General features: G+C 35.6%; 7 protein-coding genes across 7 annotated transcripts; 3 read left to right on the top strand and 4 right to left on the bottom strand.

Moving 5' to 3' along the window:
- Positions 1-2,526: 2,526 nt before the first annotated feature.
- LOC126746975 (general transcription factor IIH subunit 5) lies at positions 2,527-3,918 on the top strand. Its single transcript, XM_050455399.1, has 2 exons — positions 2,527-2,675; positions 3,732-3,918. The coding sequence occupies exons 1-2, from the start codon at positions 2,641-2,643 to the stop codon at positions 3,916-3,918; spliced, it is 222 nt and encodes a 73-aa protein (XP_050311356.1). The 5' UTR covers positions 2,527-2,640.
- Positions 2,688-4,678, bottom strand: LOC126746973 (meiotic nuclear division protein 1 homolog). The gene is made up of 6 exons (XM_050455397.1): positions 4,559-4,678; positions 3,503-3,592; positions 3,316-3,452; positions 3,157-3,262; positions 2,958-3,104; positions 2,688-2,903 (listed from the first exon to the last, which is right to left on the bottom strand). The coding sequence occupies exons 2-6, from the start codon at positions 3,587-3,589 to the stop codon at positions 2,766-2,768; spliced, it is 615 nt and encodes a 204-aa protein (XP_050311354.1). The 5' UTR covers positions 3,590-3,592; positions 4,559-4,678; the 3' UTR covers positions 2,688-2,765.
- LOC126746974 (zinc finger HIT domain-containing protein 1) lies at positions 3,958-4,544 on the top strand. Its single transcript, XM_050455398.1, has 2 exons — positions 3,958-4,195; positions 4,245-4,544. Exons 1-2 carry the CDS (start codon positions 3,958-3,960, stop codon positions 4,496-4,498), a joined length of 492 nt encoding a protein of 163 aa, XP_050311355.1. The 3' UTR covers positions 4,499-4,544.
- An 849-nt stretch (positions 4,679-5,527) lies between the features above and the next one.
- Positions 5,528-6,550, top strand: LOC126746967 (ras-related protein Rab-6B-like). The gene is made up of 2 exons (XM_050455391.1): positions 5,528-6,098; positions 6,208-6,550. The coding sequence occupies exons 1-2, from the start codon at positions 5,712-5,714 to the stop codon at positions 6,454-6,456; spliced, it is 636 nt and encodes a 211-aa protein (XP_050311348.1). The 5' UTR covers positions 5,528-5,711; the 3' UTR covers positions 6,457-6,550.
- LOC126746966 (NFU1 iron-sulfur cluster scaffold homolog, mitochondrial-like) lies at positions 6,471-7,483 on the bottom strand. The gene is made up of 3 exons (XM_050455390.1): positions 7,319-7,483; positions 6,816-7,261; positions 6,471-6,765 (listed from the first exon to the last, which is right to left on the bottom strand). The coding sequence occupies exons 1-3, from the start codon at positions 7,390-7,392 to the stop codon at positions 6,539-6,541; spliced, it is 747 nt and encodes a 248-aa protein (XP_050311347.1). The 5' UTR covers positions 7,393-7,483; the 3' UTR covers positions 6,471-6,538.
- A 2,653-nt stretch (positions 7,484-10,136) lies between these two features.
- LOC126746856 (uncharacterized) lies at positions 10,137-11,968 on the bottom strand. Its single transcript, XM_050455249.1, has 6 exons — positions 11,805-11,968; positions 11,589-11,739; positions 11,407-11,525; positions 11,160-11,342; positions 10,489-10,724; positions 10,137-10,430 (listed from the first exon to the last, which is right to left on the bottom strand). Exons 1-6 carry the CDS (start codon positions 11,880-11,882, stop codon positions 10,154-10,156), a joined length of 1,044 nt encoding a protein of 347 aa, XP_050311206.1. The 5' UTR covers positions 11,883-11,968; the 3' UTR covers positions 10,137-10,153.
- Positions 11,969-12,488: 520 nt separating this feature from the next.
- On the bottom strand, positions 12,489-21,154 carry LOC126746857 (eukaryotic translation initiation factor 4E-binding protein). The gene is made up of 2 exons (XM_050455250.1): positions 20,907-21,154; positions 12,489-12,988 (listed from the first exon to the last, which is right to left on the bottom strand). Exons 1-2 carry the CDS (start codon positions 21,046-21,048, stop codon positions 12,726-12,728), a joined length of 405 nt encoding a protein of 134 aa, XP_050311207.1. The 5' UTR covers positions 21,049-21,154; the 3' UTR covers positions 12,489-12,725.
- Positions 21,155-22,693: the final 1,539 nt, after the last annotated feature.

A 22,693-nucleotide genomic window follows, 5' to 3' on the forward strand; every position in this document is an offset into this window, starting at 1 on the left:
TAGAAGCAAAAGTTTTATATCGCCTTTCGAAACTACTTAACTGTCTTTAAACTTAAAATAACTTTATCGAGTGACACCCCTTACATAGCTAATTTTGATTCAAAAATTAACTGGTGAAGTCTGATCTCTTTTCTGTCAAATTTTAGAAAAAAGTTAATATCGCCTTTTGTGGCCCATCCTGTCGCCGCCATTTTCTATCAAAACGATATATCGATTTATTTGCCCATCTCTACATTTTCGATTCGCCATCTTGATTACTATAAATCTTTGACACTAATACCATGCGAAAGAGGTCAATAAATCAAACGTTCTTTTCAATTTAGGATCATCTGATAAATTTACCCTGTTTAAAAACTAAATATCGATTCATCTCCCAGCCTTATTGTCGTCTTCTTGTGTCAAACTTGGACACTACTGATATCTGTCTCACAGGAAAATATCAAATTAATTATTTTCCATTTTCATACAAACTTCTAATATTATATATCGCGTCTTATCACTGTCATCACGCATAAATATTCTCATTTTCCATAAAATAAATATCGATCAGTTTGCCCCTTCCTTATGGCGGCCATCTTGTTTTTTATCACACTGACATTAATGACAGGTTTCTTACAGGGGTCTTTCAGATTTCTCTGGTAATCTACATTTTCAGGTACTATATTGGTTTTCTGATATTTTTATAAATTTAATAACTATTTTCTTTTGCAAAGATTCATTTGACATTTTTCATAAAGTCGCTATATCGATCTATTACACAGCTCTATTGTCGCCATTTTGTTTTTTGTCAAATCTTCCAATCTTAACACCTCCTAATAATGCGTGTATTACAGGAAGTCAAATTTTAAGATTTTCGTCCAATAATGATTATCTTGTTTAGGTATGCTATTAATTAATAACAATGACTTATGGGTCACCATCTTGCTGCTCTATCTAACACACATCATAGTCTCAATTTCCATAAAACTATATTGTATTGATTCATTTGCCCATCTCTATCGAATCAGCCAAATTTTCTATGTCGTTTCTAGCCCAGCTCTACCATCGTCATCTCTATTAAAATTCCTAGTCTCAGAAATTTCAAAAACCATTGAAATTTAAGTTTTTCGTCTGGTGACACCGTAAGTATATATCGACCTTATAGCCACCATTTATCTAACAAACATCATAGTTCCATTTTCCTTAAAAACTATATTTCAATCCATTTGCCCATTGGTACAGTAGCCATCTTGTTTTCAACCTTGACACATGTCAAAGTGGCCATATCGTTTCTTGCCCAGCTCTACATCTTGTCAAACTTTGACAGGGCATCTGTCAAATGTTAGAAGCAAAAGTTATATATCGCCTTTCGAAACTACTTAACTGTCTTTAAACTTAAAATAACTTTATCGAGTGACACCTCTTTCATAGCTAATTTTGACTCAAAAAATCGACTGGTGAAGTCAAAATCTGGATATCCCCAAACGTTTTTCCAAAAAACCCATTTCCTAAAACTTATAATAATATCTCTTTTCTGTCAAATTTTAGAAAAAAATTAATATCGCCTTTTGTGGCCGATCCTATCAAAACGATATATCGATTTATTTGCCCATCTCTACATGATCGATTCGCCATCTTGATTACTATAAATCTTTGACATTAATACCATGCGAAAGAGGTCAATAAATCAAACGTTCTTCTACTACTGATATCTGTCTTACAGGAAAATATCAAATTAATTATTTTCCATTTTCACAAAACTTCTAACATTATATATCGAGTCTTGTCACCGTCATCATGCATATAATATTCTCATTTTCCGTAAAATTAAATATCGATCAGTTTGCCCCTTCCGTATGGCGGCCATCTTGTTTTCTATCACACTGACATTAATGACAGGTTTCTTACAGGGGTCTTTCAGATTTCTCTGGTGATCTACATTTTCAGGTACTATATTGGTTTTCTGATATTTTCATTAATTTAATAACTATTTTCTTTTGCAAAGATTCATTTGACATTTTTCATAAAATTACTATATCGATACATTACACAGCTCTATTGTCGCCATTTTATTTTCTGTCAAATTTTACAAGCCGTCAAAATTTTAAGATTTTCGTCCAATAATGATTATCTTGATTAGGTATTCTATTAATTAATAACAATGACTTATGGGTCACCATCTTGCTGCTCTATCTAACACACATCATAGTTTCGATTTCCATAAAACTATATTGTATTGATTCATTTGCTCATCTCTATCGAATCGATATTATTTTCTATATCGTTTCTAGCCCAGCTCTACCATCGTCATCTCTATTAAATTCATAGTCTCGCAAATTTCAAAAACCATTGAAATTTAAGATTTTCGTCTGGTGACACCGTAAGTATATATCGACCTTATGGCATCTATCTAACAAACATCATAGTCCCATTAACCATAAAAACAATATTTCAATCCATTCGCCCATCTCTACAGTAGCGATCTTGTTTTAAACCTTGACACATGTCAAAGTGGCCATATCGTTTCTTGCCCAGCTCTATGTCTTGTCAAACTTTGACACAATCTGTCAAATTGCTAATGTTTACATCGTCTCTAGCAAAAACGTATTTTCTGGATTTTTCTTTTTTGTAATAAGCCAAGACGAATTAACATGAGTCAAGATGGTAAACGTTATGAAAGGAGTCCTTGTCAAATGGTAAGTAACACGTTTGTACAAAAATAAACTATATTACTACACTGGGTAAGTCATGTACCTTAATAGCTAACTTAACAACTAAAAACTGATTTATTCTATATAATCGAAGTCTTCGGGGATGCCAAACTGCTTGTCCAATACTTTGTCCTCCATAAAGAACTTTTTCTTGCACCAGGACTTAATTGAGAAAACGTTCTCTGTCCATCGGTTGGCCGCCTCCTTTAAACTCTTAAAAAACTGTTATTAGAAACATTGCGTTCACCCTTAAGGTCACTTACTAACCTCGGCTTTATTCCTCATAGCCTCAAACTTTTCTGCGTCATTCTCCTTCCGTTCAGCAAGGGTTTTCTCCATCGAAGCAACATCAAGTTCCAACTCGGTAATTTCATTTTGCAACCGATCAATCGTCTCAGTGTCTCCCTCGTTTGACTGTAAAAAACCCCTTGTTATATGTTAGAAAACTTATATAGTTTAACCGTACTTTTGACTGTTCAATGGCCTCTTCAACGAGTTTGAGTTTCTTGGAAGTTTCTTCATTTTTTTTGGTTACTTCCTCCAGTTTTCTTTTTCGGGACTTAACGGCTTTGCTAAAATGATTAGTGTGAACCTCGGTATGTATGTACCTGCTAAGTTTATGTACCTTGGAAAAGCCCAAAAGTAAATAGAAGTGCCTATTTTGTCAGTTTCGATTAATCCATCGTCGACCAACTTAGAGATCACATCTTTAACAGAGTTGGCGACTATGCCCTTTTCCTTCGGGGCGATCTTCTCTAGTTCCTAAGGGGTTTTACATGAAACACTTATAGGGTAAAAGTAATCAAACTGACCTTTAGTTGAAAGCATTCGCCTTTTTGATAAAAAAGCTCTAGCATTCGGGTTCTCTTCTCTTCGGCACTCACCCCTTTTTTAGACATGTTCTAGTCAAGTAAGAAATACAAGGCTTATACTTTTATTAATGTTAAGTAGTATTGTATTTTAACTACCCGCTAACACTGTTTTTTGAATGTTACTTAATTCTTTGTTGCATAATTACACTATTACCGTTCAACCTTTCAGTGATCAGGCAATGAAACAGTTCTTGTTGCACCTAGACGAAACATTAAAACTAGGCAGGAAATTCATTATCCAAGACTTGGACGAGAACCACTTGTTCATCTCGGCGGACATCCTAGACACCCTCCAAGCGAAAATCGACGATTTAATGGACCAAATTAGTTTCCCGTTAGCAGAGAAAGGAAACTAATTATAACCGGTCAACATTTCGTCTTTTAAAAAGCCCACCATGACCCTGTCGAAAGCGGGGGCCCCCAGGGGCTCCACTCGCATAAAAGACAACGAGAAACGCCGCATCATCGACGAGACCCAAAGAAAGAGACGGCAAAGGAAAGTGATGGAAATGTTGGAGTCCGATAACTACCACGATGATCCCCATGCGGATCTGGTCATGAGCAAAAAGGTGCCCAAGTTCGAAGATAATTTAGAGCAGAGAAGCGGACGGAGCAAGAAGAAGGAGAGAACGGGTGTGTAGTAGTAGTAACCTCTTGCAGATTATAATAAAATCAATTTCAGTTGACTACTATCAGTTCAAATACCGTAAAAACTTTCAGCAGTTAGTAGAGGAGGATCGCGCGGAATCCGAGTCGAGAAAACGACCTTCTTACATGGACATCCAGTGCGAGGAATCCCAGTTGCCCCCGAGGCATTTTTGTGCGGTTTGCGGCTTTTTCGGGCCTTATAACTGTTTGTCTTGCGGCACTCGGTATTGCAGTCTCAGGTGCATGGGGACTCACGTGGACACGAGATGTTTAAAGTGGGCCGGTTGATCTTTTGTCTCTTTTTTTTTAATAAATTTGCTTAAAGTCTCTGAAATGTTGTTTATTTACCTTTAAAGTCAGCTGGAACTGTTGGGTCGCAGTATGTTATCAAACAAAGTTGTTTTGGAAATGTCAAATTTTTGAGGTTAAAATTAATGAGTTTGACATTGACAGTTCGTCCGTCACTTTGGGGCATTAGGAATGTTGCGTTAGTAGAGATGGACCGCGCAAGCTAGATTTGTCAAAAAGCTATAATAAGGAATATTAATGTAAAGAAATATGGTTAATGCCAATTGTTGATAAGTTTGACAGGTCCTAAGGTCATCATCTTCAACAAAAGCTGTTAAGTAAGTAAACCAAGAAATTGGGATTCTTGACAAGTTTGACATATGTCAGTTTAGGGCAAGTGGAAATCTTGAGTAGTAGAGCTGGACTATTAAGGACTGTCAACGTATGTCAATATATATATATATAACTGTGGACGTATGACCTTTTGTTACAAAATTAGATCATTTTAAAACTAAATTAAGGAAAAATTTACTTTAAGCTTTCATCTTAGGATAAACGGAAAAATTAACTCAGTAGAGCTGGACTTTGTGCAATTGGGATCATTGACAAGTTTGACAGTTATTAATGATATTTTAGGCTAACTGGAGCTAGACTATTCAAGACTGTCCCCTTTTATTAAATATAGACGAGCTCTTTTTGAGACCAAATTCAGGTAAAGTCGTTAGAGCCATTTGGTTTTTGAGGTTATAATACGCAAATTTGACATTGACATTTGACAATGTTGGAGCGGGGTTGCCTGAGAGAATGAAAGTCTCACAACTTAATAATTTATTCATGTTTAAATATTTATAATTGAATCATAAAAGACTTAGTCACGAAGAAGTAAAATCTAACAGAGAGTGGATGTTCTTAGGCTAACAATAGTGTCAAACGTCAAAGTCGAGGTCGGAGTCTGTCATTCGAGGAGTAGTGCTGGGCTCGATTGAAGCACCACAATGTAATTTTAGGTCGTGGCTAAGTAGAGCTGGACTCTTTGAGAACGTCGCCTTATATTAAATAGAGACCTTTTTGAGACAAAATTTAGGAAAAATGAGATGAGCTTGAAAGAACAGAATAAGTTGCTTAATTAACGCTGGCTAAGTCAAACCAAAAATTCAAATTTGAGCAACGTGCGCATGTCAAACAACGGTCCGTCAAACCGCGAAAAATTCAAATGACGCCCTCGTCCGCAAAGGGACCGCTTCCGCACCCGAAAAAGTACAAACTGGTGTTCCTGGGGGAGCAGAGCGTCGGCAAAACCTCGATGATAACCCGTTTCATGTACGACAGCTTCGACACCAATTATCAGGCCACCATCGGGATCGATTTCCTCTCGAAAACGATTTATTTGCAGGACCGCACTGTCCGCTTACAACTGTGGGATACGGCCGGACAGGAACGCTTCCGCTCCCTGATCCCTTCGTACATTAGGGACTCCCAAGTGGCGGTGATCGTTTACGACATCACCAACTTAAATTCGTTCGAACTTACGTCCAGGTGGATCGAGGACGTACGTAAGGAGCGGGGCGATCAAGTCGTCATAGTCTTGGTAGGAAACAAAGTGAGTAATGTACTCAATAATGAAGAACTTTTGGTTTTGGGTTTTTATGCTAGTAACGATTTACTTAAGACAAGAGAAATGAGATGTTCTCAGTGCTCCTTTCTTTCAGGTAGACCTGGAGAGCCTCAGGGAAGTGCCAACTGAAAAAGCCGAGAAGCTAGCCAAAGAACTGAACATAATGTTTACGGAGACGAGTGCAAAGTGTGGCTATAATATAAAACAATTATTCAGAAGAATCGGTGATGCCATACAGGAATCCGAGCCCCTGTTCAAGCACGAGGAGTCCCTGCACGAAGTGAGTTTGGGGAGTGGGACCAAAAAGGGGGAAGAAGATGGGGCATCATACTGCCTCTGCTAATAAATACACTTCAATCAATGTATTAATTTAGTTTATTACTAAGTATTATTATTTACAAGTTTTGTACAGACTAACTATAAAATTATTTGGTATTTTCCAGTTTCTTGTCGACTTCCTCGAATACTTTCTCAGCTAAAATATCAGACTTATCGAGTACCTGTTCGACAGCCACCACTTCGGGTATGTAAAACTGAAGCATGTTTTGTACCCCATTTTTCAGTGTGACCACCGAACTGGGGCAACTCGAGCATGCCCCTTGCATTTTCAGCTTAACCACCCCATCCTCATATCCCATAAACACTATATCGCCTAGAATCACACTCGTTGACTACCCCGATATCTATTATACTCTTTCTTACCTCCATCTTCTTGTACTGTAGGCCTTATACGTGTATCAAGCAATTCCTTGATCATCATAACAGTCTCATCATCGTCCTCATTAATGACCGTGTCAGAGTTCGGTTTTCCCTCGCTTAAAACTGGCAAATTGCTGGCGAAAAAGTCCATAATGGTGGCAAAGATTTCCGGTTTGATGATCTTCCATTCGACCTCGTCGTCTGTTTTAGTGACGGTAATAAAGTCGGGGCCTAAAAACACACTTTTCACCCCCTCGATGCGAAATAACAGTTTAGCCAGAGGTGAAATGTAAGCGTCCTGGGCTTTGGGGAAATCGATAGTTTCACCCGTTTCGAGCACTTTGGTACCCGGAAGGAACTTGAGACTGTTCGGGTTTGGAGTCTCTTGCGTTTGAATGAACATGGACAAGAGATTCGTCGTCGAAATGTGTTTTTTCAGCATGTTGTTGCTGAAAGTGTTGAGATGTTTGGGACCTTTAGGGGACGCTGTAGGAGGAAAGACTTACCTGGGAAGGAAGTTGGTTATGCCAGAGGGTACATTCACGGATTTCCGTGACATATTTAGGAAGTTTCGCAACATTTTCGGTAAAGTACCAGATTGACAACAATTTAAAAAAAAATGTAAACAAAGCGTTATAGGTTAGGAACAATTTTCTGCTTCTTTGACATTTATGACGGAAGGTGTGATGTGACAAATGACATTTATGGCATAGCAACTAATTTTTTATTTAAAAAATAAGAAATAAGGCAGAATCATTTATTTAATGCAATAAATGTATATTACTTATCAGTAATATAAAAAAAATCATATGCGGTTGTTACGTAGAAAAAAAACCACGCTTCACACTACTGTTGGGTTAATTTACACCACAGATATTGATCCGATGGCAAGTATGACAGTTGACATTCAAGCGCTTATGTTAAGAATCTTACCGCTAAAAAATTAGTGCCCTTGAGACCACACGACTGAAGTAAAACTTCTTTAGTTCCATTCATAGTATTGTTGAATTTTCGAAATACTAAAGAAATCACCGTTTGCGTAATGCTAGCAACGTCGCAAACGAACTACTGGCTCAAATTTATATATTCCATGCACTGGCTATGAGAGGAAGAGAGAAAGAAAACGTGGGCGCGCACGGCTCTCTGTTGCTCCTACAGTAATATACGGACCGTAGCTCTCTCTCTCTTTCTATTTCCACTAACTCATATCTCCTTCTCAACTACCGTTCGACTCGCCCGATCACACGTTGCCAAATTGACATCACTGTTGAGTTAATTTACCCCACGGGCATTAATCCCGTATGTTGCTTTTGACAGTTTTGATATCCATGTCAGAAGTTGTATACAGCTGTAACCTCCGACATGTTGATGTTGCCACATAGCATAATGCTTAGCAATAAACCTTGCTTGGCACAGTATCAGGCATATACTTGCTGATTGAATTTGAAAGTGCCCCGGTAAACCAACTCAAAGTGACAAATGACATTTATGACCTTAATTACTTAGCCAAGTTCACAATGCTGTTGAGTTAATTTACACCACGGGCATTTATCCCATGCTTTGACAAATTTGATAGTTGACAGGTTTGTTGTGACATTTGCCGGTATTAACATTCTTCAATTTTATGTTGCCCTCAACAAATCAAAGTAGTCGTTTCAACTGCCTGGAATTGGAAAAAAAAATTAAATTATGGACAGTTGAGTGTACTTGAAGTGCCTGGAATAACAAAAATAAACATTCAACTGCCTGTAATTGCAAAACAAAATTATTATTCCAGGCAGTTGAAATAATATTTTTGTAATTTCAGGCACTCTGTGACGTAGACTTCACTATATATTTACGTAGAATGCCTGGAATAATAAAAAAACAACAGCCAATTGCCCGAAATTGCAAAAAAGCTATTTTAGGCTTTTAATTCTAGGCTATAAGTAATTTTAACCAATTAGGGCATAGACAATTTTTATTTATAATCCCAGACAACATTTTTGTTATTTCAGACAATTTGTGACGTAAGTTTAACTGCCTGAAGTTCCAAAAATGTTTGTTCACAGAATAACCTTAAGTGCCTAGAATAAAAAAAATTATTATTCCAGGCAGTTGAGATAATGTTTTTGTAATTTCAGGCACTTGAAGTACACTTGATTGCCCAGAATTTAATTTTTTTTCAATTCCAGGCAATTGAGACGACTACTTTGATTTGTCTCTAGTGTCTGAAAAGAAAATGATCTATTAACTTAAGATGACGTAACAGATAAGTCTCAACTGCCTGGAATAAAAATGACATTTTAGACACTTGATTGATTTTTTTATTCCAGGCACTTAAGGTTATTCTGTGAACAAAAATTTTGTCTGGGATTATAAAAAGGCATTATCTATGTCCTAATTATTTAAAATGACTTATAGCCTAGAATTAAAAGCCTAAAATAGCTTTTTTGTAATTTCAGGCAATTGGGTGTTGTTTTTTTATTATTCCAGGCACTCTACGTAAATATATAGTGAAGTATACGTCAAAGAGTTACTTCGAGTGCCTGAAATTACAAAAATATTATCTCAACTGCCTGGAATAATGTTTTTTTAATCCCAGGCACTTGGAAGTACACTTGACTGCCTAGAATTTAATTTTTTTTTATTCCAGGCAGTTGAGACGACTACTTTGATTCATCTCGAGTGTCTTAAAAAAAAATGATCCATCAACTTAAGATGACGTATCCATCCTATGAGCAGGCCATTTTTAAAAATAAATTTAATGTGATTTGACAGTCGCTGACAGCAGTGTCGTTTATGTTGAGTGTTTGCGCAGATGTCTCTCTTTGTGTCACCTTCTTTTTTTTTTGTTGCAACGATTTTAAGTGGCATTCAGCTATTCAAATAAAGCCAAGTGTGTGCGCTCAGCTGTCATCTAAAATTAAAATTTTATTTTCTCTTGAGGTCGTTTTCCTAATCTTCAGTTGACCTCAGAGGTTAGTGAAAAAGTTAAATTTTCATATTTGTATGATCCAAGGTGTGGATCCCCCTATATATTTGTTCATATTCGTTTACTGCAAATATGCGCCTTTATTCCTTTATTATTTCTCAGTCACAAACTGACTCATGCAAATAATGTTTTTTTTTTATCTTGAATTGCGAGTAAACATAAAAAAAAAACAAATAAAAGGCGATAACTGGATCGTGGAAAATGATTGTCGGGAATTTTATTGACATCATCGTGATTTCAGGCATGATTAATTATAAAACAAGAGGGTTCGTGCAAAAATTAGATATAGACGTTTAAAATACAAATTACGTTTTTAGGCACATATAATTTAATTAAGAACAACAAAGGCATAAAAATAAATTAATATTTATTTAGTACAGATCTCCCTAGAAGCGATATACTTGACCATATCGTACAAACGGTGCGCAAACGCGTACTCCGCGTCGTACCACGCGAAAATCTTCACCACATTCTTGGCGAGTCCCATGCACGCTTTCGAGTCGATCACGCACGAGTGGGGATCCCCGATTATATCCGAACTAACCAATTCGTCGGTCGAGTACTTCATCACGTTGCGCATGTAACAGTCGGCGGCCTCTTTCAGTTTAACCGTCACTATTTCATGCGACACCTCTTTACATAACCTGAAAAAAAAAACAATCGAGTAAAGGGCGCATGCGCAACCACTCGCAACGAACATACACGGCAGTCAAGTCCACGGCTCCCACACAAACGGTCGGCACTTTGATCGCGTTCGAGTCCGTTCGCCCCTCAAGTTCCGGCATGATTCTAGAGACGTACCGTCCGGGTGCGGCCGAAGTGCACGGGAAGAAGTTGCCGAGTGCCGAACGTCCCTCGCGTAAGTTCGCACTGGGGCAACTGTCGTCCAGGAATTTGTTGTGGTTCTTCAGGGGATGCAGCGACGTTGCCATCGCTTTCTAAAAGAGTGGTTTAACTGATTTAAACCAATTAAAGCGTTTTAAGGGCTCAGAGCGAAAGTGACAGAAAGTTCAGAGGCATCTGCGACACCATGCACCACATGTATGAAGCTTGTATGGTGAGAATCGGAATCGTATGTCGGCCATCTTGCTTGGCAAAATTGACATTTTGATTGGTCCAATTAGTTACGTCAACTGTCAAGTTAGTTACAATAGTTTCCGTTGCCAAGCGAGAGGGCGCTAGCTGATTTGTCAGGAGAATTAGTTTGTGTGGCACCACCACTACTCTATATATTTGATTTCGGTGCCATGCACTTTACATCGATATCGTTGTCAATCGATATCGAAAAACAACTGGCTTAAGTTAAACTACCATTGTTTCAATGTGTGTCATTATTAAATATGAAATACGTCTCCCGGTAAGCGTGCTCTTACCTCGATGGTGAAATTTTCATGTAAAACCCTCAAGATGGGCGCCAAACAGTTCAAAGTGGGCGTGCCCACCGACACGATCTTCATGGCCGGTTTGTAGCACGTGTGATTCACCCCGACGGCAAATACGGGGATGTCCCCCAAACCGGACACCACCACGCACTTTATCTTCTCTTGCAGGAATTTCTGAAATTTTTTAAAAAAGTATTTTATTGCCGCTTACTACACCTCTTAGGGGGAGGAACCTTACGGAGGCCTGCGCACAATTCTTATTCTTCCCGGTGGTGTCCACGATGTAGTCAATCGGGCAGGACTTGTGCCAGGGCACCTTCGATATGTCGCGCACTTTAACCGCCTCCACTCGGTTACCTATACAAGAAAAACCGTGGGGGCGCATGCTCGCTTGAGCCCATCAAGGGGCATGCGCCTTACCTTCTATCATGATACAGTTGTCCATATCGATGACCTCCTTCTTGAAAGTGCCGCGGTAAGTGTCTTTTTGCAGCAGGGCGGCCATCGATTCCGAGTTGAGGTTGGGGTCGTTTACTATGGTGACTACGGGAAAATCCGCCCCCACCGCCCCCTAAAATCAGTTTAGAGGAATTATTGAGGATGTATGGCGAGGCGAGGGTTTGCGGTGGCGGGTACCTTGCCGCACTGGTCCAGCGCTATCCTCAAGAAAAGCCTTCCTAACCTGCCGAACCCGTTAATGCCGATTTTGACCATTGTTTTCCTGAAAAATCACATATGTGTCATGGGAAACTTTGACGGCCACTGTCAACGCGTATTAACAATGAAACCAGTCAGCTTTTGGTGCAATTTGATCCATAAAGCTCCGTTCGGAATCCACACGCTTAAGGTGACTTTTCACGCATGCGTTCATATGACAATACGAAATCGTTTCTATTGGTGGAAACATGTACAGGCAAAGTCTATACACGGTCGAATCTCAACGTGGTTTTATATTTTTTTTGAGCTGTTTCTTGTGCCTTTAATTAAGACCCCAATTTCCCAGTAAACTCAGCAAATAGACTTGTTAAGTATCGCAATATTAAACGGTGAAAATTGGGTTACTTGGAACTTTCAACTACAAATAGCGTTAAGGTCAAAGGGCTATTTTGGCATAGCGGATGGCACCACAGAAAGGCCAATGCCTCCAGGAAAGACCCAACAGTGGGATAACAAAGACCCCAAGGCTTAATATGTTATAATATCTCTCTGTTATAATAATATGTTGTGATATCTCTCCTACCTCGGTTTTTCTTGGTCTCGGGACTGAGGAGCGGACCATGGACAAGGTACAGCGGCCCAATAAAGTAAAACGAAAGTACATAAGGTAAAAATTTGCTAATATTTCTATAATAAGTGCATGCATGTACATACATTAAAATAAACAAACTTGCGAAATATTCGCACTCACTATAATTGATTTAAAATTAACAAACCCCCCCCCCTAAGAGGGAACCGGTTAAAGTTTCAGGTAAAAAAGCACCCTTAAACTAATAATACGTCCGTCCGATTTAAATAATAACAACAGCAACAAAATCACAAGTGGCTCTTCTAGAACATTCAAAGGTCCAACTGGAACTGTTCGTCGTCGTGCGTTTGCGCGTTACTGCTCCTCCTCATAATCGCGGTACCGCTCCCGTTGCTGTCCCTACGGTTCCGGGGCGGCGCCCCGTTGTACTTGCGCTGTTGCTGCCCGTTGTGGTGCTTCTTCGGGGAGCCGCCCTTCACGAGACTCTCCGGAATGTCGAAGGTGGGCGGGGTCTTGGAGATCGGCGAGTTACGCAGCGTCAGCAGGAAGTTACGCTCGTAGACGATCTTTGTACCTGGAAGGGAGAGATATTAGTCAAAACTTTGCCGAAATATCACGGCTAAAAGAAGCCGATTCGGTAAAAGATATAAATATATTCGGATTCTCCGGAGTCTCTTGAATAGTTCCGTAGCGATTTCAGGAAGTTCTGAGCTATTTTAAGTATTTTATCAATGAAATTAGGGAGCAAGTCCGAGCAGATTCGACCACCGTGACGCCATGTTGTTAAAATGGCCGCCATTAAAAGTCGCGCGTAGACGTCAAAATCGACCATTTTCAGACGATGTTTTAGGGTATAAAAAAAGGTTTTTGCCTTATGATTTGTATATGGAAAAATAGTATAAAGCCTTAGAAACAGATTAGCATCAATTCTGGACCGATTCCAATCGGTTTTAGTAGTTAAATTTCGATTTTAAAAAGGGTCTTTTTTCGGCCGTTTTCGTTGCCATGGAGACGCGGCCATGGCTGGCTTTGAGAATAGCCGGTGCGCAAGGTGATGTTGTCAAAACGGCCGCCATTAAAATTGGGCATAAACGTCAAAATCGACCATTTTCAGACGATGTTTTAGGGTATAAATAAAGGTTTTTACCTTATGATTTGTACATGGAAAAACAGTATAAAGCCTTAGGAACAGATTGACATCAATTCTGGACCGATTCCAATCGGTTTTAGTAATTAAATTTCGATTATAAAAAGGGTCTTTTTTTGCCGTTTTCGTTGCCATGGAGACCATAGGCTTGTTGACACAGTCCTTTTACATTGGGTGCTGGACCATTAATTTATTGTTTAAGGCTTTTTTTTTGGGGTTTTTCGTAAATAACAGCGCCTTGCGGAAAAACGATAACATTTAAAGAAAAACGGTTTTTACTGTATTATAGCCAGATAGTTTCCGGTTGTCTCAGGAAAAAAATGGTTTTTGTAGGTGTCATAGGTATGCCAGTATTAAGCGTCAAAGTTAAAAAAAGGTGTAGAGCAAAAACTGCTCTACGTAGAAGGTGGTAGACTATGTCGAAAATTAGGTTTTAAAAAGTTATTAAAACGCTGAAAGTTTGAAATCTCTAGGTGCCCCCAATAAAGAATTATTAAAAAACATAGAAAAAATCGGTCAAAAAAAGGCTCAAAAAGGGGTTCATATTTGTTAACACTGCTCACCCTGTATAATACCTAGCGCCATGAGTAATACCTCTATTTAATCCTAAAGGACTAAGCTTTCAAACGGTGTAACCAAAAAAAATTTAAAAAAATTTGTAGTAGTAGAAAAAAAATCATTTCTCTAAAAATTCACTTTTTTTTTTCGTAAAAAAAAAAATTTATGTTTAAGCTCGTTTATCTCGAAAGGAGTTTCTTTTTGCAAAAAATAGTTTTAACAAAAAAGACAGCTACATTCACGTAGAAAAGCGCTGTTTTATCCGCATCTTCATAAACGTCACCGTTAAGGCCCCACGACCGTTTAAGTTCGCGCGGTACCGCGCAAAAAGTTCGAATTTCATTCACAGAAAAATCCCACTTCTGAAGAGTTTATCTTAAAAAGCGCCCTTTGGGAGCTGCTTTGCATAAAGGCCTTCGACGTCAACGAGTTTCATAAAATTCGGCTCAGTGAGTTTTCCGCAAACCTTTGCCGAAACTGTTTTCGCTGAAAAAAAATTTTTTTTGCCACGCCCATCCTTTCGGGGAGGCGTGACCAAAATTTTTTTACCATCACGTAGCGTCATCCTTCGCACACAAAACGGTAAAAACCAGAAACAAAAATTCGCCATAGAACAAAGGTTATTAGCGTTTATGTGACGCAGGGTCTGAAAATCGGTCAATTCTTCACGGACTTCGCTCTAATAATAATAATAAAGTCCTCGATTTGTCACTTTTTCTGTTTCTTTTAGCGCACGGTATAGTAGAGCGAAATTCAAATTTAGCGCCATAATCAAATTTTAAATTACCCGCTTTTATGACGTCATAAACCCATTTTCACTTCCGGTTAGTACTACTCCTCGACATTGAGAGGGCGCAACATCAATTCTATTGGGTTTTACGGGTGTGCACTAGGTTTTAACTAAATATGTTTAAGTATGAAAAATCCTTTAAATAATAACCTAAATTAAGTCACCCTGAATGAGACTTAAGTGGTTATCAAGGATTGAACCGATTAGGGGCTAATTTCGTCGGTTTACATGGTGATAAGCTGACCCAAATGTTACCTTGATAATATGTAATCTTATCAGCCGGGGATAATAAAAAAAAAACTGCGTCTTATTTTAATGAAGCTTGAGGCACGAAATCCGACTGTGCGCACGACCCGAGACATTTAATTTAATTTTTTTTTTACCATTTTCCCATAAATTATTCGACTCGCGTACGAATAAAGGTCATGAAACCGACCGAGACACGTGCCACGCGAAAATTCGCAAAACTGCGACGCAATACGCCACCACGGATTGTTTTGCGACCTTGGCAACGAAATTCGCTCTCGTTTTCACCCGCGGAACGCGCGAATTGAGGAATTTCAGTTTTTAAAATTTAAATTTCGCGCCTCCGTTACACGACAAAATCACATCCATTTTTTGACGTCTAGTACAACATGGCGCTCATCTTTTTGACACCTGTCAATTGTCTTAAAGAATGCGCACGCATGTGTATATTTCAGTGTCTGTAAGGTTCATGTGACTTACAGGTGGCGCCCTACTATAGCGGATATTATTTTTAACACGTTGTTTTGTTATCGTTGCTCTATAAATAGCCGATCTAGTTTTCGAAAATATCTTTCAAGGTTATCGGCGCGTTTGCCAAGGAACTATTAATTAATAAGAACGTGCCTTATGGAATATTACACACTTTGACATCTGTCAAACGTCACTTTCATCGGTATTGTATTCGTTCTGAAGACTGACCTAAACTACATCGTAACAAAATACCTTAAAACATTGAAAGACCAATTTACTTAAAACTTCTTGTAATTGTAAAAAGGTCCATTGCTAATCGATGCGGCAAGGTTATAAGTTAATTGGTCAATTATTTTTTAAGTGATACATTTTTTACGAAAACTTATAATGCGAGATCAAGTTTTTTATGCATCAGTGTTTTGTTAAAAAATTTATAACTTAAAAAATAATAGACCAATTAACTTACAACCTTCTCTCGTAGATTAGCAATAGATCCCTTTATAAGTACAAAAAGTTTCAAGTAAATTGTTCTTGATTTGAATTTCTTATGAATTTTTAAAGTTGGATTAAAATAATTTCTGTACTGTTTTTAATAAAAAATTTATAACTTAAAAAATATTGGACCAATTTACTTGCAACCTTTTTTCGCCAACTAGGAATAGATGTCTCTATAATCTTACGAAGTTTCAAGTAAATTGTTCTTGATTTGAATTTTTTATGAATTTTTAAAGTTTGATTAAATTAATTTCTGTACTCTTTTTAATAAAAAATTAATAACTTAAAAAATATTGGACCAATTTACTTGCAACGTTTTTCCACCGATTAGGAATAGATGTCTCTATAATCTTACGAAGTTTTAAGTAAATTGTTCCTGATTTGAATTTTTTATGAATTTTTAAAGTTGGATTAAATTAATTTCTGGACTGTTTTTAATAAAAAATTTATAACTTTAAAAATATTGGACCAATTTACTTGCAACCTTTTTTCGCCAATTAGGAATAGATGTCTCTATAATCTTACCAAGTTTCAAGTAAATTGTTCTTGATTTGAATTTTTTATGAATTTTTAAAGTTTGATTAAATTAATTTCTGGACTGTTTTTAATAAAAAAATTATAACTTTAAAAATATTGGACCAATTTACTTGCAACCTTTTTTCGCCAATTAGGAATAGATGTCTCTATAATCTTACGAAGTTTTAAGTAAATTGCTCTTGATTTGAATTTCTTATGAATTTTTAAAGTTGGATTAAATTAATTTCTGGATTGTTTTTAATAAAAAATTTATAACTTAAAAAATATTGGACCAATTTACTTGCAACCTTGTTTCGCCAATTAGGAATAGATGTCTTTATAACCTTAAGAAGTTTCAAGTAAATTGTTCTTGATTTGAATTTCTTATGAATTTTTAAAATTGGATTAATATATTTTTCGGACTGTTTTTGCAGAAGAATTTCTTATTAGAAAAACTATTTGGGGTGGGTGGGCGGCTAGGGGTGACGTTAATGGAAATTTTTTTTTTGTCAATTTTTTGCAAAAATCCTATTTTCCATTAAAATCACCCTAAGCCCCCCACCCACTCCAAATAGTTTTTCTATTAAGAAATTCTTCTGCAAAAACAGTCCAGAAATTAATTTAATCCAACTTTAAAAATTTATAAAAAATTCAAATCAAGAACAATTTACTTGAAACTTCTTAAGGTTATGGAGACATCTATTCCTAATTGGCGAAAAAACGTTGCAAGTAAATTGGTCCAATATTTTTTAAGTTATAAATTTTTTATTGAAAACAGTCCAAAAATTATTTTTATCCAACTTTAAAAATTCATAAGAAATTGAAATCACGAGCAATTTACTTGAAACTTCTTAAGGTTATAGAGACATCTATTCCTAATTGGCGAAAAACGTTGCAAGTAAATTGGTCCAATATTTTTTAAGTTATAAATTTTTTATTAAAAACAGTACAGAAATTAATTTAATCCAACTTTAAAAATTCATAAAAAATTCAAATCAAGAGCAATTTACTTGAAACTTCTTAAGATTATAGAGACATCTATTCCTAATCGGTGGAAAAACGTTGCAAGTAAATTGGTCCAATATTTTTTAAGCTATAAATTTTATTAAAAATAGTCCAGAAATTATTTTAATCCAACTTTAAAAATTCATAAAAAATCCAAATCAAGAGCAATTTACTTGAAACTTCTTAAGGTTATGGAGACATCTATTTCTAATTGGTGGAAAAACGTTGCAAGTAAATTGGTTCAATATTTTTTAAGTTATAATTTTTTTATTAAAAACAGTCCAGAAATTAATTTAATCCAACTTTAAAAATTCATAAAAAATCCAAATCAAGAGCAATTTACTTGAAACTTCGTAAGATTATAGAGACATCTATTCCTAATTGGTGGCAAACGTTGCAAGTAAATTGGTCCAATATTTTTTAAGTTATAATTTTTTTATTAAAAACAGTGCAAAAATTATTTTAGTCCAACTTTAAAAATTCATAAAAAATTCAAATCAAGAGCAATTTACTTGAAAGTTCTTAAAGTTATAAAGACATCTATTCCTAATTGGCGAGAAAAGGTTGCAAGTAAATTGGTCCAATATTTTTTAAGTTATAAATTTTTTATTAAAAACAGTACAGAAATTATTTTAATCCAACTTTAAAAATTCATAAAAAATTCAGATCAAGAGTAATTTACTAAAAAACTTCTTAAGATTATAGAGACATCTATTCCTAATCGGTGGAAAAACGTTGCAAGTAAATTGGACCAATATTTAAGTTATACATTTTTTATTAAAAACAGTACAGAAATTAATTTAATCCAACTTTAAAAATTCATAAGAAATGTAAATAAAGAGCAATTTACTTGAAACTTCTTAAGGTAATAGAGACATCTATTCCTAATTGGCGAGAAAAGGTTGCAAGTAAATTGGTCCAATGTTTTTTAAGTTATACATTTTTTATTAAAAACAGTACAGAAATTAATTTAATCCAACTTTAAAAATTCATAAAAAATTCAAATCAAGAACAATTTACTTGAAACTTCTTAAGGTTATAGAGACATCTATTCGTAATTTAAGAAAAAAGGTTGCAAGTAAATTGGTCCAATATTTTTTAAGTTATAAATTTTTTATTAAAAACAGTCCAGAAAATAAATTAATCCAACTTTAAAAATTCATAAAAAATTCAAATCAAGAACAATTTACTTGAAACTTCTTAAGGTTATAGAGACATCTATTCCTAATTGGCGAAAAAAGGTTGCAAGTAAATTGGTCTAATATTTTTCAAGTTATAAATTTTTTATTAAAAACAGTCCAGAAATTAATTTAATCCAACTTTAAAAATTCATAAAAAATTCAAATCAAGAGCAATTTACTTGAAACTTCTTAAGGTTATAGAGACATCTATTCCTAATTGACGAAAAAAGGTTGCAAGTAAATTGGTCCAATATTTTTTAAATTATAAATTTTTTATTAAAAACAGTCCAGAAATTATTTTAATCCAACTTTAAAAATTCATAAAAAATCCAAATCAAGAGCAATTTACTTGAAACTTCTTAAGGTTATAGAGACATCTATTCCTAATCGGTGGGAAAACGTTGCAGGTAAATTGGTCCAATATTTTTTAAGCTATAAATTTTTTATTAAAAACAGTCCAGAAATTATTTTAATCCAACTTTAAAAATTCATAAGAAATTTATCTTAAGAGCAATTTACTTAAAACTTCGTAAGATTATAGAGACATCTATTCCTAATAGGCGGAAAAACGTTGCAAGTAAATTGGTCCAATATTTTTTAAGTTATAAATTTTTTATTAAAAACAGTCCAGAAATTAATTTAATCCAACTTTAAAAATTCATAAGAAATTCAAATCACGAGCAATTTACTTGAAACTTCTTAAGGTTATAGAGACATCTATTCCTAATCGGTGGAAAAACGTTGCAAGTAAATTGGTCCAATATTTTTTAAGTTATAAATTTTTTAATAAAAACTGTCCAGAAATTATTTTAATCCAACTTTAAAAATTCATAAAAAATTCAAATCAAGAGCAATTTACTTGAAACTTCTTAAGATTATAGAGACATCTATTCCTAATCGGTGGAAAAACGTTGCAAGTAAATTGGTCCAATATTTTTTAAGTTATAAATTTTTTATTAAAAACAATCCAGAAATTAATTTAATACAACTTTAAAAATTCATAAAAAATTCAAATCAAGAGCAATTTACTTGAAACTTCTTAAGGTTATAGAGACATCTATTCCTAATTGGCGAAAAAAGGTTGCAAGTAAATTGGTCCAATATTTTTTAAATTATAAATTTTTTATTAAAGACAGTACAGAAATTAATTTAATCCAACTTTAAAAATTTATAAAAAATTCAAATCAAGAACAATTTACTTGAAACTTCTTAAGGTTATGGAGACATCTATTCCTAATTGGCGAAAAAACGTTGCAAGTAAATTGGTCCAATATTTTTTAAGTTATAAATTTTTTATTAAAAACAGTCCAGAAAATAAATTAATCCAACTTTAAAAATTCATAAAAAATTCAAATCAAGAACAATTTACTTGAAACTTCTTAAGGTTATAGAGACATCTATTCCTAATTGGCGAAAAAAGGTTGCAAGTAAATTGGTCTAATATTTTTCAAGTTATAAATTTTTTATTAAAAACAGTACAGAAATTAATTTAATCCAACTTTAAAAATTCATAAAAAATTCAAATCAAGAGCAATTTACTTGAAACTTCTTAAGATTATAGAGACATCTATTCCTAATCGGTGGAAAAACGTTGCAAGTAAATTGGTCCAATATTTTTTAAGTTATAATTTTTTTATTAAAAACAGTCCAGAAATTATTTTAATCCAACTTTAAAAATTCATAAAAAATTCAAATCAAGAGCAATATACTTGAAACTTCTTAAGGTTATAGAGACATCTATTCCTAATCGGTGGAAAAAGGTTTCCAGTAAATTGATCCAAGCATTTCAATGTTCTAAGCAAAATACAAATTAACTTCGCCCTGAAAACGCTTATAAAGGGCAGACATTTGCCCAAGAGCAAATACAATAAACAAAAAAGTTACTGGCGTGAACATAACCTCACTTATAAAAAAATGTGACAGACATGTTTGACAGCTGTCACTTGTCAAAGTTTACTGCCGTGCCGCCATTTTGAAAAGAAAAAGGAATTATGTACGCACAAAATGGGTGAGCGCATGAATAGCGCTGCCTTGACCTAATTAATTAATTAATTAATGTGAAAACGGGGGTGGACTTACGTACCGCCAGGTGTGGTAGAGAACATGGTACCGCCGGGGGTTTGCGAATAATGGGCGGGCATGTCGGAGGGGTCGTTGACCAGCACCCGCTTGATGGGGATCGCCTGCGTGGAGACCGCCTGCCTCGCCATAGGGGATGCCGACATGGTTTTCACGAATAAAAAAAAAATTAAAAAGAGACGACGTTATCGGTCGGAGAGTAAATAAGGCGCCGTGTGCAGCGAGACGGATACTGAGACACGCGGTGCGACGGTCGCTTATTTTTTATGCCGGCGAAATGCGCGTAATTTTTGCCGACGGGACGACGCGGTTGCCAAATCAAAACAATAATAATAATAATAATGTTATCTAAGATCGGGTTTATTTGCCGCTAATTGCATTGGTATAATTGTACGGAAATGAACGTTTTTAATTTTAATAGGTAGATAACCTCCTTAAAATAAGCCTATAGAAACATTTTGACACCCTGTATATTAGAAATAAAAAAAAAACTAGACTAATTAGAAAGAATGACGTTCAGTACGTCACACGACGGCGGCCATCTTGGAAAAAATACTTTCCAAAACCAAAGTGACCGTTGACAGTGACAGTTGACGTTGACAGTGACATTTAATCCCATGTCAATTGGGCGCCATTTTCCGCCTCTCGTAAGTGACTTAATAAATAAACTATTACAAAACGTTTTAATTTTTTTTGGGTCGTTAAAACCACTTATATGCATAGTTGGTTGACCAAGGCTGGCTAGATCGTAAATATAGAAAAAAATGAACGCGACGCTGCCTCGGCTACGTGATAAATACACACACACCTCCACAATCCGGGGCGCCGACACAATGCAATAGTGCCAAGCGATTTCATCATCCGAGAGTTTAAAATTATTTATTTTGATAATGAACTAAACATAAAGCGTGATAAAAAAAAAAAAAAATTGAATTTATCATTTATTTGGCAACGCTGTAACCACGAACTTACGCTAAAAAGGCTTATGAAAAAAAAATGGCGAATGCACCGGGTGAACCTTTACCTGCTCATAACTTCCGTCCTAATCGGTCGATTTTCTAAATTCCTGTTGCCTTAGCAAGGTACTTTAATACTTCACACCCTATTAGCAAATAAACATATAGGGCGCGCCTATTCATAATATATTACTCTCGCTTTCTAAACACGTCAGGTTGTAAGTAAAACGCATTTGAAATTACAAAGTGACGCACAAATAAAAAAACAAAAGTTCAATTTTACTATGGAACGCCATTAAAATGCTATAATCGAATACACGGACGGCGATTAACATAAATGAATTGATTGCCTCATTAATTATTATTATTGTAAATCGTACAGCGTTGCCAAATCGTCACTTGCTGTGACGACGCCATATTAACAGTGGCGTCATTTATTTGACGTTGACATTTATGAAACCTTGACTAGCTCACTCTTTTTTCCTTGTTTAACCTCTTTACCACTAAGACCCTCCTCCTCTTTCCTAATCTAATGGGCGGGTATGACATAACCGATCTCACGTCATCTCTGTCTTCCCTACGGTACGTCCGCTGTGTCGTTCTCACTCTTTTAACATAAAATTGTATAAAATAAGTTAAAATAATTGTACTTTAATCAATTTGTAGTGATCCAAGATTTCTGGCCACGGATAAAAACTTTTTAGTACAATTCTAATAAAAATGTGTGAATTAGGTACATTATTTAGTACATACATAATATAAATTTGTACTATTTAAAAATTGTACTAAGAACACTTTGTGTTTGACCAGAGGCCTCGCATCACCACGCGATTTT

Source organism: Anthonomus grandis, chromosome 18 (assembly GCF_022605725.1).
Source record: "Anthonomus grandis grandis chromosome 18, icAntGran1.3, whole genome shotgun sequence".
NCBI lineage: Eukaryota > Metazoa > Arthropoda > Insecta > Coleoptera > Curculionidae > Anthonomus > Anthonomus grandis.

Bases quoted from the DNA above. Each gene is read 5' to 3' on its own strand.
- LOC126746975 (XM_050455399.1), top strand. From the start codon at position 2,641: ATGGTAAACGTTATGAAAGGAGTCCTTGTCAAATG. The intron at 2,676-3,731 runs GTAAGTAACACG...TCAACCTTTCAG, and splicing joins AAAGGAGTCCTTGTCAAATG to TGATCAGGCAATGAAACAGT.
- LOC126746973 (XM_050455397.1), bottom strand. From the start codon at position 3,589: ATGTCTAAAAAAGGGGTGAGTGCCGAAGAGAAGAGAACCCGAATGCTA. The intron at 3,453-3,502 runs GTCAGTTTGATT...AAAACCCCTTAG, and splicing joins GCGAATGCTTTCAACTAAAG to GAACTAGAGAAGATCGCCCC. The intron at 2,904-2,957 runs GTTAGTAAGTGA...CAGTTTTTTAAG, and splicing joins CTATGAGGAATAAAGCCGAG to AGTTTAAAGGAGGCGGCCAA.
- LOC126746974 (XM_050455398.1), top strand. From the start codon at position 3,958: ATGACCCTGTCGAAAGCGGGGGCCCCCAGGGGCTCCACTCGCATAAAA. The intron at 4,196-4,244 runs GTGTGTAGTAGT...AATCAATTTCAG, and splicing joins CAAGAAGAAGGAGAGAACGG to TTGACTACTATCAGTTCAAA.
- LOC126746967 (XM_050455391.1), top strand. From the start codon at position 5,712: ATGACGCCCTCGTCCGCAAAGGGACCGCTTCCGCACCCGAAAAAGTAC. The intron at 6,099-6,207 runs GTGAGTAATGTA...CCTTTCTTTCAG, and splicing joins TAGTCTTGGTAGGAAACAAA to GTAGACCTGGAGAGCCTCAG.
- LOC126746966 (XM_050455390.1), bottom strand. From the start codon at position 7,392: ATGTTGCGAAACTTCCTAAATATGTCACGGAAATCCGTGAATGTACCC. The intron at 7,262-7,318 runs GTAAGTCTTTCC...CAACACTTTCAG, and splicing joins ATAACCAACTTCCTTCCCAG to CAACAACATGCTGAAAAAAC. The intron at 6,766-6,815 runs GTAAGAAAGAGT...GTGTGATTCTAG, and splicing joins TACAGTACAAGAAGATGGAG to GCGATATAGTGTTTATGGGA.
- LOC126746856 (XM_050455249.1), bottom strand. From the start codon at position 11,882: ATGGTCAAAATCGGCATTAACGGGTTCGGCAGGTTAGGAAGGCTTTTC. The intron at 11,343-11,406 runs GTAAGGTTCCTC...AAAAAATTTCAG, and splicing joins AGAATTGTGCGCAGGCCTCC to AAATTCCTGCAAGAGAAGAT. The intron at 10,431-10,488 runs GTATGTTCGTTG...TTTTTTTTTCAG, and splicing joins GCCGTGGACTTGACTGCCGT to GTTATGTAAAGAGGTGTCGC.
- LOC126746857 (XM_050455250.1), bottom strand. From the start codon at position 21,048: ATGTCGGCATCCCCTATGGCGAGGCAGGCGGTCTCCACGCAGGCGATC. The intron at 12,989-20,906 runs GTACGTAAGTCC...TCTCCCTTCCAG, and splicing joins GTTCTCTACCACACCTGGCG to GTACAAAGATCGTCTACGAG.